Genomic DNA, 14,218 nt, shown 5'->3' on the forward strand with positions numbered 1-14,218 from the left:
TGTTAAACATATTGATAATTGTCAGCCTTATCTTTAAGTTTAATGACCAGAAGGTTCTGTTGAGGTTATGTGTGAGTGTGTGTGTATGTGTGCAGGAGGAGTTTAATGAGAGACATATAAACTTTAAAGGATTCAGAATAAAAGAATAACTGTGAAATATTTATAATTATAAATCATTAATAATAATGAGTTGAATTTTTTTTAGGGCCCTTAAAGGGATAGTTCACCCAAAATGAAAATTCTTCCATCATTTACTCCCAGATGTGTATGATGACTTTCTTTCCTCTGCAGAACACAAACAAGTGCTGCGTCCCAAACCGCATACTCTCAAAGTATGTACTGTATATGATGAAGGACACACTTATCTACAGCCAAAACAGTACATTCTTTTAGGTATGCATGAAAGTACTATGAATTGTTTTCGGACATACTTCATCCAGAGATGAGGGCATTGTTCCAGTGACCCGCATATATAACGTAAGAACAACAAATGTGAAAATCATCTGCTCTGGTATATGTAGCACTTACTGTTGAAAAGAGCCACTTGACTTGCCTTTCACCACTGTTCTTTTAAATGCAACATTTTGAACGTGACGTTGCCTCAGCTCCCGAAGGATTATGGGATTGTTAAGTGTCCAGCCGATCCGCACTATTCATTAAACAGTGTGCCTTTATATGTACTACCTGCTGATACTGACAGGGTCAAAAACTCTGCAATATACACAGATACACTCATTTACATAAGACATTCTCCCACAGTGCTATAAGAAAATGAGCCTGTAGAGTTTTTAAAGAGTTTCTTTTAAAAAGTTTTACTTATTCAAAAACAACCAAATTACAATGAAAATTTGTTAAAGACATGTTATCCTTCAGTACCTAAATATCCTTCAGCTGTGGTAAAGCACCCTTTTTATATTTAAATATAATAAGGTGATGCAAGGATTTTAATACTCATTTAGAGTAAAACCAAAAAGCCATTTAGAGCTATATATTCACATTCTTTAACATTAAGGATTTTAGACCTTCTTCACAGTAGTGCCATGTTTGATTATTGATGTGAATGAAAACAATGCTGTGAGGGATAGACTTACTTTACAGTCTTTTCAGTGGGACTCACTGTGTAAAGCTTTTTTTTATGTATCTGCAAGATGTTTTTCAATGTTTCATCAGCAGAACTATCCAAAACACTTTAAACAACAGTACAACCCATTAAAGAGACTGAAATATATACCTCACAGGCTTGTTGTCATGGGCATCACTTAGTTGTAAAAGTGGTGGGGATAGTTGGTGTTGTGACATCACAAATGGATAAATACTGGTTTTTAATTATCAATTCACATATATTAATTGGATAACTTGATCTGCACATCTAACACCATCAGTACTGGGATTTTGTTAGTCAGTGGATATATGATCACGTTTGTTTGTATTTTGCTTTTCGATTTAACTGGAAAGAATGCCACTGATATCAGCCGTAACAAGCATTCATTATAAAGTAATGAAAACCTCCAGTGCTGGAATGCCACTTATTATAACACACACAAATGAAATGGAAACTCCTGCTCAAGAACTGGAGATGTTTCCTCTATTAGACACATACTTATGTAAAGCTATTTTAAAAAGTGGTAGGGACAAATTTTTCTAGGCAAAAAGTGTTAGGGACATGTTCCACCCGTCAATGACACCTGTGCTTGTTGTCATTTCTGTCAAAAATGAAAGAGTGAGCTAATGAGAATCAGGCCCATTCCAGAACTGCCTGCACCTCAGTTCAGTTTATTATCTTTTGGATCACATCTATGGAGGCTTTAATGAAGATAGCATTGTCTCTGATATAGTTCCTTTTTTTCATCTCCTCATGGGAGATGAACTTCGGGTAGCCAAACCCCAACATGCTCTCATCTAGACAACCCCCACGAACACTTCCCAGAGCTCCAGGCCGCGGCCTCTGGAAATTTTTCCAGGTGGGATCTGGGCTGAAGCTCTCTGTGACATGCAGTGGTTTGGTGAGTGCTGGGTCACTCTGATCCAGTAGCGAGAAGGTAACACGGTAAGGGAAAGGCCACTCCAGCAGCCCATCATACTCTCCTGGTAGAATACGAATATAGACTGAAAGATGTAAGCCCTCGCCACTGCCGTTTCCATTGGGGAAGGCGGACACTTGCAGACGGTAACCATAGTTATGGGAATAGAACGTGGGACTAAACAGTTCCAAACTTCCATCGGTTCTGCTCTTGGCCTCCAGCAGTCGTTGGCTGTAGTCGGTTAGCTTCCACAGCAGCGTGCCATCTCGGCTTCCAGACAGTTCTTCAACCCCACGCCAGAGTTCCCTGAGCTCCAGTCTCTGGCGGTTCACCAGACCACACAGCAGAGAGAGGTGGGAGTGGGCGGCCTCCTCAAGGTGCCGTGCCACTGCAGTCTTAGGGCACTATGAGTGGGGCAGAGGACAAGAGAAAGATCGTCATGACACATAATTATGGTCATCAGGCTATGCTGGGTATTTTGATATTCTGTCCTTAGAAAAATTATCAAATGTGACCGATATTTCTCAAAGATCAACATGATTTCTTTGATATTTTTATGTAAAATGTGGTTCTAGGACACATATATTTTACTTCGCTATTATAGACATTAAATATATTATTTGAACATATTCCTAGAATCTTTTTATCTATGAAAAACTAGTTTTGAATCCTATGAATCCAAATTCATAGGTTGACTTTATTGTAATTTATAATAAATAAGTATAGATCCATCAATGACATTATAAAATTTTCACTATGTTTTTCTGAAGACTGTTTGGAACCAAAACACAAATCAAATTCAAGAAAGTATGTCATCTAGAATGTATCCAAATGTAACTGTAATCTGATTACACACAGTATAAAATGTAGTGCAATCCAATGACAAATATAATTTTTTTTTGTCATTTTATACGTGATTCAGATTGCATGTAATCCGCACCTACCCAGCACTGACCACGGAGATATTATGTGTGCATAACTCAAGATCTTACCCTATGTTTGCAGCCCGCCTCCTTGAATGGGCAAAGCACCATTGCAGTGCTGCACCCTTCCTTTATATGTGCCATTAAATTATCTCGGGTGATTCGAGGTGTGCCGCACCTGTTAGGACACTGCACAGGAAAGCGTGGACACTGTTGCTGATGATGCTATAAATAACAGAATCAAAATTAAGCCATCAAGTGAAACGTCCATGAATATACTTCCTTACTGAAAAAAAAAAAAAAAAAAAGAAATCTGTTGAGTAGCTTTTCAAAAGTAATTTATTTTTAATGTGTGGTAGCACACTGTGAACTGACCTGAATAGTGTCATAGAGGAACTCTTTCCTGCAGTATCTGCAGGGCAGTTTTCGCTTAGTGCATTCAGATACAGAATGCTGGGTCAACAGTCTACGCACCATACGAGCACCGCATTTATTCTCACAGTACACACTTTCCTCTGGACAAACACCCTGGTGACTCTGTGTGAGGACAGAGAGGGACTCATTATCCTAATCAATTGATTGATACCGTTTGACAAATATAATGATTATGAATGTGACACAATAATATAGGAGGGGACAACATTTGTTAAAACGCTTAAAGAACTTGACCTTTGAAGTAAATACATCACAGCTAATGCAACTGCAAAGGTCCTGAGTCCTTTTTACTACATTATTTGTTTGCAATCCTTAAAGAGGAAGAAAACGAGGGGCAAAAGCAAATTTTATTTTGTCCCCTCTGAATTTTTTTCCCATTCACACTCGAGGTACCCTGGCAACATATGAAACAACATAGTGTCAACCTCAGCCACTGTGGTGGGAGCGCACTGATTGAATTGTTTACTAAGCAGCCTCAAGGGCAATGAGAAATGAGAAATATGCCGAAAGATAGTTTGCTGACAGTAAACATGAAATACTAGGTGGCAGAAAGTTCTGCTTTATTTTGTATCTATTTACTTTAATAATCTAATGCAATTACAATTAAATTATTCCAAACAACACAATCACCTTAAGACATTTCAAATTACATATAAAAAACATTACAGAATCTTGTTATAAATTCCTCAATTAAATTTACAACAGTGAAACAATGGTTTTCACAGGTAAAGTAGCTGAATATTTGAATGTGTTGCCTGCATACTTTTTATTACTGTATTATTCAATGCAATAACAGGGTGTGTTCCATTCTGAAGGGCTCATCCCTATGCCCTAATCCCTTCAAGGGTTTACCCTCCAGAATGAGAGCTTCGGAGGGTTGAAGGGTATAAGCCTAAAAAATATCAGTAATTCAGAAAGCACTTCAAAATCATCTACTCAAGACAGAGTCAAGGCAGAAATAATTACACATGATTTCACCTCATTACCTACATTCAGAATGTAAACGAAAAGAAATGATTTCTAATCATCAGTTTCTGATTTATTACACACAAAATATTACGTTTCTTGTTTAAAAAGTTGTTTTATTTTATTTTAATAAAAGAACATTTAACCAAAAAACAAATGTTCAGTGCATTATTTAAAGAAATAAAATGCCACTGTGTATAATTATTTTATTTAAACTCCTTTAGAATAACAGATCCAGTGAATTTACAGTAAAATAACATAAGTTATTTACAATAATTAAAAGATTTTATAGACTATGTATCTGAAGTGATAACACATGTTTTGGTTTAGAACCAGATTTGCATTTGCAGCTGGTATAATTTACACTTACACAAAATTACACTTGGCAAACCTCCAGATTTGTGATGTATGCTCCGGTTTCGGTTGGTTTGGCAGCGAAGTGTCCATCAGTTGAACCCTATGGAAACGCTCATTTTGAAGGGCCAAAGCAGCTTATGAGCCCTTCAGTTTGGAAGAACTTTCAACATGGTGGCCGCGATCATTTGCCCTTTGAAATGCCCATTCAACTTCAGAATTTAGTTATTGATTTAGTTTTTAGTAATTATTTAGAAATAAAATCATTATTAATAATAGGTACGGCATATTGGTTATCAGACACTTAAAGGAAAAGGAAAAAATTAAATAAAAGTGCAGCGCTCTGTGGATGTGTCAAGCACAAGGAAGTGCAATCGAACTTCTTTCATGAATTCACAAAGGAGACTGCTGATTTCAAGATTATTTGTGAATCAGGATTTAGATTTTGGTGCGTTTCCCACACAAAACCGACCGTATCACTTCAGCAGACATGGACTGAACTACTAGAGTCTTATCTTTATGTTGCCTTCATGTCCTTTTTGGAGCTTGACCGTTTTGGACCCCCATGTCTTGCATTGTACAGATATACAGTAAACACATCATACATCTATGAAAATATCTTAATTTGTGTTTTGCTGAAGACAGAAAGTCTGAGACGGCATATGGGTGAGTAAATAATGAGACAATTATAATTTTTGGTTGAACAATTGCTTTAAAACTAGGCATCTGTCTTAAAAAATACAGTATAATAATACTCTATCAAGATCACTACAAAATCAAGTAGTCAAAAATACAATGAAGAAATACATGTTTATATGTTTATTTAAAAAAAAAAACATGGATCTTGCTTACCTCATATGCCTCGCCAGTGAATTTTTCACCACAGTGTTCACAGTGGAGCTTCCTCTTAACACAATCATGCTGAAGGTGCTCAGGCAGTTCTCGGCGAAACAACTTCTCAGAGCAGCGGTTTGGACACGACACCACATTAAACTCACACACTGACAAATGGGCCTGGTGAAGAGGCAACAAACATACTGTGAGTTTGAATTGAATCAGAAATTGGATCACATATATTTAGGTGACTTTTTATGTTCTATTGTGCCTGTGTGGCCACTACACTCCCTTGTAAGAATGTCATATAAATACACATATTTGTGAATGTGCCCTTTCTTCACCTGGAGCAGCTTGTTCTGTGCAGTCCATCGGCAGCCCTCTTCACTGTGGATGCAGCGGATGGGCATAGCAAGAATCAGCTGTTCCAGCTCCACATCTGGAAAAATCTGCAAAATTCCACATTTTTGTTTATTAGCATTTGAAAAGCATTCAAATGCAGTCTACTACAGATATACAGTTGAAGTCAGAAGTTTACATACACTTAGGTTGAAGCTGTTAAAATATTTTTTTAACCACTCCACAGATTTCATATTAGCAAACTATAGTTTTGACAAGTCGTTTACGACATCAACTTTGTGCATGACACAATTAATTTTTCCAACAATTGTTTATAGGCAGATTGTTTCACTTTTAATTGACTACATCACAATTCCAGTGGGTCAGAAGTTTACATACACTAAGATAACTGTGCCTTTAAGCAGCTTGGAAAATTCCAGAAAATGAAGTCAAGCCTTTAGGCAATTATCCAATTAGATTCTGATAGGCTACTTGGCAAATTTGAGTCAATTGGAGGTGTACCTGTGGATGTATTTTAAGGCTTACCTTCAAACTCAGTGCCGCTTTGCTTGACATCATGGGAAAATCAAAAAAAATCAGCCAAGACCTCAGAAAAAATTTGTGGACCTCCACAAGTCTGGTTCATCTTTGGGAGCAATTTCCAAATGCCGGAAGGTACCACTGTTCATCTGTACAAACAATATTATGCAAGTAAAAACACCATGGGACCATGCAGCATCATACCGCTCAGGATCGAGGTGCACTCTGTCTCCCAGGGATTAACGTAATGTGGTGCGAAAAGTGAAAATCATCCCAGTACAACAGCGATGGACCTTGTGAAGATGCAAGAGGAAACAGGTAGACAAGTATCTATATCCACAGTAAAACGAGTCCTATATCGACATAACCTGAAAGGGAGTCGATATAGGACAAGGAAGAAGCCACTGCTCCAAAACTTCCATAAATAAGCCAGATTACAGTTTGCAAGTGCACATTGGGACAAAGATCTTATATTTTGGAGAAAAGCCCTCTGGTCTGATGTAACAAAAATTAAACTTTTTGGCCATAATGACCATCGTTCTGTTTGGAGGAAAAGGGTGAGGCTTGCAAGCCGAAGAACACCATCCCAACCGTGAAGCATGGGGGTGGTAGCATCATGTTGTGTGGGTGCATTGCTGCAGGACGGACTGGTGCACTTCACAAAATAGATGGCATCATGAGGAAGGAGAATTATATGGAAGCAACATCTCTAGAGATCAGCCAGAAAGTTAAAGCCCGGTCGCAAATGCATCTGCCAAATGGACAATGACCCCAAGCATACCTCCAAAGTTGTGGCAAAATGGCTTAAAGACAACACAGTCAAGGTATTGGAGTGGCCATCATAAAGCCCTGACCTCAATCCGATTGAAAATTTGTGTGCAGAACTGAAAAAATGTGTGCAAGCAAGGAGGCCTACAAACATGACTCACAACAGTTCTGTCTGGAGGAATGGGCCAAAATTCCAGCAACTTATTGTGAGAAACTTTTGGAAGGATACCCAAAATGTTTGAACCAAGTTAAACAATTTTAAGGCAATGCTACCAAATACTAACAAAGTGTGTATAAACTTCTGACCCACTGGGAATATGATGAAAGAAATTAAAGCTGAAATAAATAATTCTCTCTTCTATTATTCTGACATTTCACATTCTTAAAATAAAGTAGTGATCCTAACTGACCTTAGACAGGGAATGTTTTCTACGATAAACAAACGTAATTGTGAAAAACTGAGTTTAAATGTATTTGGTGTATGCAAACTTCTGACTTCAACTGTAGCCTGACCTGTGTAAGGATAAATAATGAGTAAAGTATAAATTCTTTCAGCTGTTAAGCAATCATAACAGAGGTTATGAACATATAGAGGTCTTAAAGGTACAGTGACAAAAACAGAATGTTTAATTCTTAGACTAGGAGAGTGGAAAATAATAATGAAAATCGAAGTTTTGATGAATTGTGCACAATAAATAAAAAACATTAGAAAGTAAAAATAGTAAATATTGAGATAATTTTTCATTTTATTTAATTTTAAAGGGATAGTTTACCCCAAAATGTAAATTCTCTCATTATTTACTCACCATCATGATATCCCAGATGTGTATGACTTTCGTTTATCAACAGAACACATTTGAAGAAAATTTTAAAAGTATCTCAGCTCTGTAGTTCTTTAAATTAAAGTGGAGGGTGATCAGATATTTGGAGCTCCTAAAATCAAAGATAGTCTGCATAATCGTCATCCATGTGACTCCAGTGGTTACATTTATGTATTATAAAGCAAAACAATCACTTTTGGTGCGCAAAAGATCAATATTTATACTATAATACATAACGTTTGTTAAGCTTCATGAGAGGGTGGATTTCACATGGTCTCTCGTGTGACGTATTCACGTAGGCAAGTTATGGACGAATTCTTACGGTAAGTTCTTCTCTCGGTTGAGACATCCAGGATAAGCAAACAAACGCACCACTTTGAGAAAAGAAACAGATAAGTACAGATCTAAAACAAAGCCAACCAAGCTTCTGTACGTGCGTCAGTTCTCATGTTTCAAATGCCAACATGATTACTTCACACCCACATACTGCTGCTGCCCAGAAGCAATGATTTATAGTTAAAAATACTTAAATATTAATATTTTTTTGCACCAAAAACGATCGTATTGCTTTAGAAGACATTCATTTTACCACTTGAGTCACATGGAATGTGTTTATGCTAACTGTCGGGCCCTCTTTTTGGAGCTTTAAATGTCAGATCACCATCCACTTGCATTTTAAGGACCTACTGAGCTAAGATATTATTCTATTTTTCTTCAAATGTCTTCTGCTGGTGAGTAAATAATTAAATAATTAACATTTTTGGGTGAACTAACATAACTAGCTATATGTATGACGTTACTGCACTATAGTGAAACTGTATTGAAACTGATAGTCATGTTGTTTTGTTGCAAATAGTTTTGTGTGATGTCACCTTTATGGTGATCATGCTGGATCTGTGTCCACTTTGGTGAAGTTGGACCCTATATTAACTCTGTTTCAGTTCACCTTGTGCATGTGCAACTGAAGTACAGATCTAATGTATTTGAGCTGTGTTATTTGTGTCAATTCAACTAAAACTATTAAGTATAAACAACAATATTTAAATAGCAAATCTGAGTAAAGTCTACTTGCATCTAAATAGTTAAGTTTAGATGCACACAAGAGCATCTAAACTTGAACACACAAGTTTTGGAGACCCCCGCTTTTCTGTGTAGGTGCTAATGTACTCTAAAGCTAGTCCTTTAATAGTTATGATGGTGCACTTACTTTGGCATAATCTAGTGGCAGCTGGTCCTCTGGGCACTTGAACACTCCTTCACTATTGAGATTTAGCAGAGGGTAAAATCAGTTTAATCAATGTAAGAAATAAATTTCAGCAGAATTTGGGGTGTTTGATGAAGAACCAGGGAGTTCATACTACACTTGCTAAATGTTTAGGTTGAGTTATTTTCTAGGCAGTTAAAGGGATGATTTAAAAAAGCTGGCCCTCTGACACACACACACACACACACACACACACACACACACACATACACTTTCACAACAAATATTCTGCATTTTTAAATTTTCAATAAAACATTGTTTAGTATGTTTTTTTAATTGATTTAAATTATGGGAACACAAGAAATTACCTCATAAACTACATTTATAGCATAATACCCTTGTAATTACCAGTTTGTAACCTAAAACAAGTCTTCGTAAACCACCCAAACCTGCCAACACACACACACACACACACACACACACACACACACACACACACACACACACACACATTTGCACATGCACAAAACAGAAAGCTAATCATTTGTTATTCTTTTTATGTTAAAACATAATTTCACATATGACTAGTTGCTACACAGTATGCTAGGCTATTTGCCTTGTTCATGTGCAGAGCAAACTTATAATAATTTATGCATAAATTATATCTACCCAACAGAAAGGTGCCTTTGCACATGTATGTGTTGGAATTTTATTTGCATTTAATTAATGCCTCTATATTATGAAAAGCAGTTCAGAACAGCCACTGACAGCTTGAGTGAATCACATCTGAACTGTCTTTACACGAATGTAAGGGAGACATTTTCAGAATCACCTCCCACACACTATCAGAGGGCCTTCAGGAAAATGTGACTGGATCATCCATCTGGGATGCTGACGTCCCTAAGCACACGTAATGTGAGGATGCAGTGCAACCAACACAACAGCAGAATATTAACAGAGCAGTGATCTTTCTGTTACGTGTGACACACATTATCATTTTAGAATTCTATGAGGAATTTTCCAAAAGTCTCAGGGAGAACACAATCCTTAAAGAGGCTGATGTGGACATGCTATATGCTATAGGTTCCTAAGCGTGTAGGAACTAGTTTGCCTGACAGTTGAGATATTGAATAAACTAAATATAAATAATGAAATGGATTTATTTCACATTTTTAAATATAACATTTTGGTTTCATAAAATGGCTTCAAATAGAGCACACAGTAATCCAGTCCACAGAACAGTATTTAAATTAGTAAATGATTCAGATTTATAACTGAAAATCACTAGACTGACAGAATGTGAGAGGACGAGGCTGTCAATCACTATAATGATAACATCTACAGGACTACACAGGAAAATGACTGTCATTGTTTGAACCTTCTAAAGCATCATTACACCTGTGAACTACACAACATTGTGTTTTGACTACAGGATTGAGAAGGCAAGGAATGTAGATGACTGGAATTTTTTTTTTTTTTTAATGCCACAAAATATACAAAAGGAGTACATAGCAGGGGATACATTAAAAAACACATAGGTACTTACATAGACTGGAATGCAAAGAATGGGTCATAAAACCAAACTGGGCTCACTTACAGATGAGTAAGGTAACCAAAGATACTCACTGCATAACTTACAATTGATTCCAAATCCTTTCAACTATATTCAAATGGTGATTTCATTTAACATTACATAGTTCATTCATGTTAAATATTTTGATGGTTCATTTTACTGTAAACTCAACTTTATTCTCACTAATGTACAAATATTCACAGTTAACAGTATTGATGGTTAACCTGACCTAGTGTAGGAAATAAAAAAATGTTGAATGATTGAATTAATGGTTAAAAGACAATCAGGAGCATAAACATCTTAACAGGCAAGAAATATTTAGAAGCATATCCTCTGTCAGTTCGGAATACACATTTTTAGTCATCCACCAAAATACAGCAGTATTTCTTAATGTAGTCACATTTATTAATGCATCAAATATATAGGAAATATTCTTTAGCATTTTGATTGTGCGACAATATATTTTTAAATGTTAAAATGTAAAACAAGCAAAGCTTATACTGTATCATGGAATCATTACTATGTAAAACCTTCACATGGACAGAAAACCAAGTACTAAGACTATGTAGCCCGAGGGATATTGTGTCACTCAAATCTTTGACATCCTGCTTGGCCTGTTTGGCTCTTCTTTATTACTGCTCTCTCAAAGGGCCAATTATTTGTAAGTGATACTTATATTTTTCACAAAGGCAATGGAAAATAAAATTAAAACAATCAAAACATTGTCCTTTTCATTTTCAATTGCTAACATCTAAATTCTTTTACTTCTTTTAATCTTCAAAAAAAAAAAAAATTAGTTTTAAGTTTACAGAGATGAAATCACACTCAAATGAATGTGTGGTCACACTTTACATTACACTGTGCATTTTGATAAGCAGCTCCTCAAAATAATAACACTTTAAGTACATGTAATTAATTCATAATTACTTAGTATGTTTGTAAATACACACTAACAAGAACACTACAATGAAAAGTTTCACCACTTAGGATTTTCTTTGAGAAACTGCAACAAAAACAAAGGCTACGTGCAGTATTAACAATACAGCCTAACGGCAGCCACTTGCTTTCACGTCACTCGTCATAGTGTTCATATAGATTGTATTACCTGAGATATTCCTGCAGACAGGTGTCACAGAATCTATGACCGCAGGTGGACACCTGCACCGGTTCCCTCATCGGCTTGCTACACAGAAGGCAAAGAAACCTCCTCCTCGGTCGCTCCAGAAACTTATAATCTAAACCTGGCATACTAATGCCTCAACTTCCTCAGAGTGGAATACAAACGTAAACAATTATCCTTAAAGTCTTGCTGCAAAGATGAAAAACTGAGTCGATTAATCGTTAATAGTATTTAACAATCTCGCGCTTGGAATTTAATCAATCTGTCATGCCATTTCCGTCTCCAGTCAGGTAAAACAAGCACAGCGAAACGTCTCCAATTCTGCCCGCCCATCTGACTAAGGAGGAGCTATATGTGCCCCTTCAACCCTTATAAACAAACAGACTTCATTCAGTGTTTGACGGGTATGAAAACGAGGCTGTGAGGGGCTGTTGTAGGCAACTGTTGTTCAGTGATGTAGAAAATGCAAGTTATGAAAATTAAATGTGATCTGAGTTTACACAGAGCAGGTTAATTAATTGAAGAGACTCTAGTCCCTCACAACCTCGTTTTCTTTCCCGTCAAAAATCAAACATGGTGTTACTCTGAATAAGATGTATAAGGGTTTAATATTTAAAGGAATAGTTCACCCAAAAATGAAAGTTATCTCATCATTTATACACCCAGATAGCACATGTACATCTCTGAGATGTCTGTTTTAGATAGTTTCATCTGGAAAGTTCACATCTAATAAACATCTGCTAAACATCTTTAAAAGATCAGATTTACAGTCTTAATCATAAATGTCTCAAAAGACATCTGCTGAATGTCTTATTGACGTCCAGGAGTAAACGTATTATAGATGTATTGCAGTAGAGCAAACAACTTAAAAAATAAGTCTTGTAAACACACATATCAAATAGATGTCTGGGTGATGTACGTGGGCTATCAGATGTGTCGGAATGTCTGTCTTCAGCTAAACACAAATGAAGATATTTAGATGAATATTTCAGCTTTGTAGGTCCATACAATGCAAGTGAATGGTGGCCAGAACTTTAAAGCTCCAAATGGACATAAAGGCAGCATAAAAGTAACCCAAACAAATCCAGTGGTTAAATTCATATCTTCAAAAGCAATATGATAGGTGTGGGTGAGAAACAGATTAATATTTGTCCTTTTTTTACTATAAATCTCCACTTTCAAATAGCCATCATAAGTGCGTATCTCCTAAGCGTCCTACTTCTTTTGTTTTTGGTGATTCGCATTCTTTATGCATATTGCCACCTACTGAGCAAGAGGAGAATTTACAGTAAAAATTACTTAAATACTTAATTATATACTTTTATGCTGCGTTTCTGTGAATTTTGAGCTTCAAAGTTTTGGACCCTGTTGACTTGCATTGTAAATACCTACAGTGCTGAAATAATCTTCTTAAAATCTTTGTTCGTGTTGTGCTGACAAACACATCTAGACTAGGATGGTGAGTAAATGAGTGAGTTAATTTCCATTTTTGGGTCAACCATTCCTTTAATGTCTCTTTGAGAAACTGAACCTAATTTGCAGTTTGCAAACTTGATGAGACACCAAATATATAAGTGTCTGGGAAATGGTGAATAAAAGATATTTGATTGATATTTTACTTTTTCACCCTTGGCCCATTTACAGTGTTCACAGGTAGCAGTGTCTGTGTTATTGGTGATATTTGATACCCTACAGTAGCACCTCCCTAAGGGGCTCTCAGAATTCAAACGGTATAAAAAAAAAAAAAACATGTTACAAGAGTTAGAAGTCTTCATACATCACTTAACAAGCTCAGTTGATTTACTAAACACCCTTGGAGTAGATGTGTTTACATTGAATCATGATTATGGATTGTTGTCTTGCAAGAGTGCATTATTGTAGCAGCTTTTAAAAAGTTTCATCGAAACGACTTTCATGCCACAGAACCAGTTTTACTTCCTCATTCCACAAAGGAATATTCAGGTTGACCTTAGCCTCCATGTGTATACCATTTCAAGTAAATCCAGGCAGTGAACAGTGTTGAGAATGCACAACATGGCTATAGATAGTTCACAAAAAATATAAAGATTCTGACATAATTTATTCATCCACATGTGAATTATTTGAATGTTAGGCCCAGCAACCATTCACTTTCATTACAAAAATGAAATAGTGACTGAGTATGTCCTGTTCTTTACATTCTAGTTCCACCTAACATCTGCTTTCGTGCTTTATACAAGGAAGAATGGCATATGAATTAAATTCAGAATTTTCATTTTTGAGTGAACTATCCCTAATTCTAAGGACTGGCCAATTGTTCTTGTTCACCACTTATTGCAAT

General features: G+C 36.3%; 1 protein-coding gene across 1 annotated transcript; it reads right to left on the bottom strand.

The window, feature by feature from the left end:
* Positions 1 to 815: 815 nt before the first annotated feature.
* On the bottom strand, positions 816 to 13,999 carry LOC127625365 (TNF receptor-associated factor 4-like). Its single transcript, XM_052100625.1, has 7 exons — positions 11,884 to 13,999; positions 9,209 to 9,260; positions 5,878 to 5,982; positions 5,552 to 5,713; positions 3,320 to 3,481; positions 3,014 to 3,169; positions 816 to 2,425 (listed from the first exon to the last, which is right to left on the bottom strand). The coding sequence occupies exons 1-7, from the start codon at positions 12,024 to 12,026 to the stop codon at positions 1,769 to 1,771; spliced, it is 1,437 nt and encodes a 478-aa protein (XP_051956585.1). The 5' UTR covers positions 12,027 to 13,999; the 3' UTR covers positions 816 to 1,768.
* Between the last annotated feature and the right edge of the window lie 219 nt (positions 14,000 to 14,218).

Source organism: Xyrauchen texanus, chromosome 31 (assembly GCF_025860055.1).
Source record: "Xyrauchen texanus isolate HMW12.3.18 chromosome 31, RBS_HiC_50CHRs, whole genome shotgun sequence".
NCBI classification, from domain to species: Eukaryota; Metazoa; Chordata; class Actinopteri; order Cypriniformes; family Catostomidae; genus Xyrauchen; species Xyrauchen texanus.

Coding starts and splice junctions, on each gene's coding strand:
- LOC127625365 (XM_052100625.1), bottom strand. CDS start 12,026: ATGCCAGGTTTAGATTATAAGTTTCTGGAGCGACCGAGGAGGAGGTTT. Junction 5,714..5,877: donor CACAGAACAAGCTGCTCCAG/GTGAAGAAAGGG, acceptor CCTCTTCACCAG/GCCCATTTGTCAGTGTGTGA. Junction 2,426..3,013: donor AGGCGGGCTGCAAACATAGG/GTAAGATCTTGA, acceptor CCCCACTCATAG/TGCCCTAAGACTGCAGTGGC.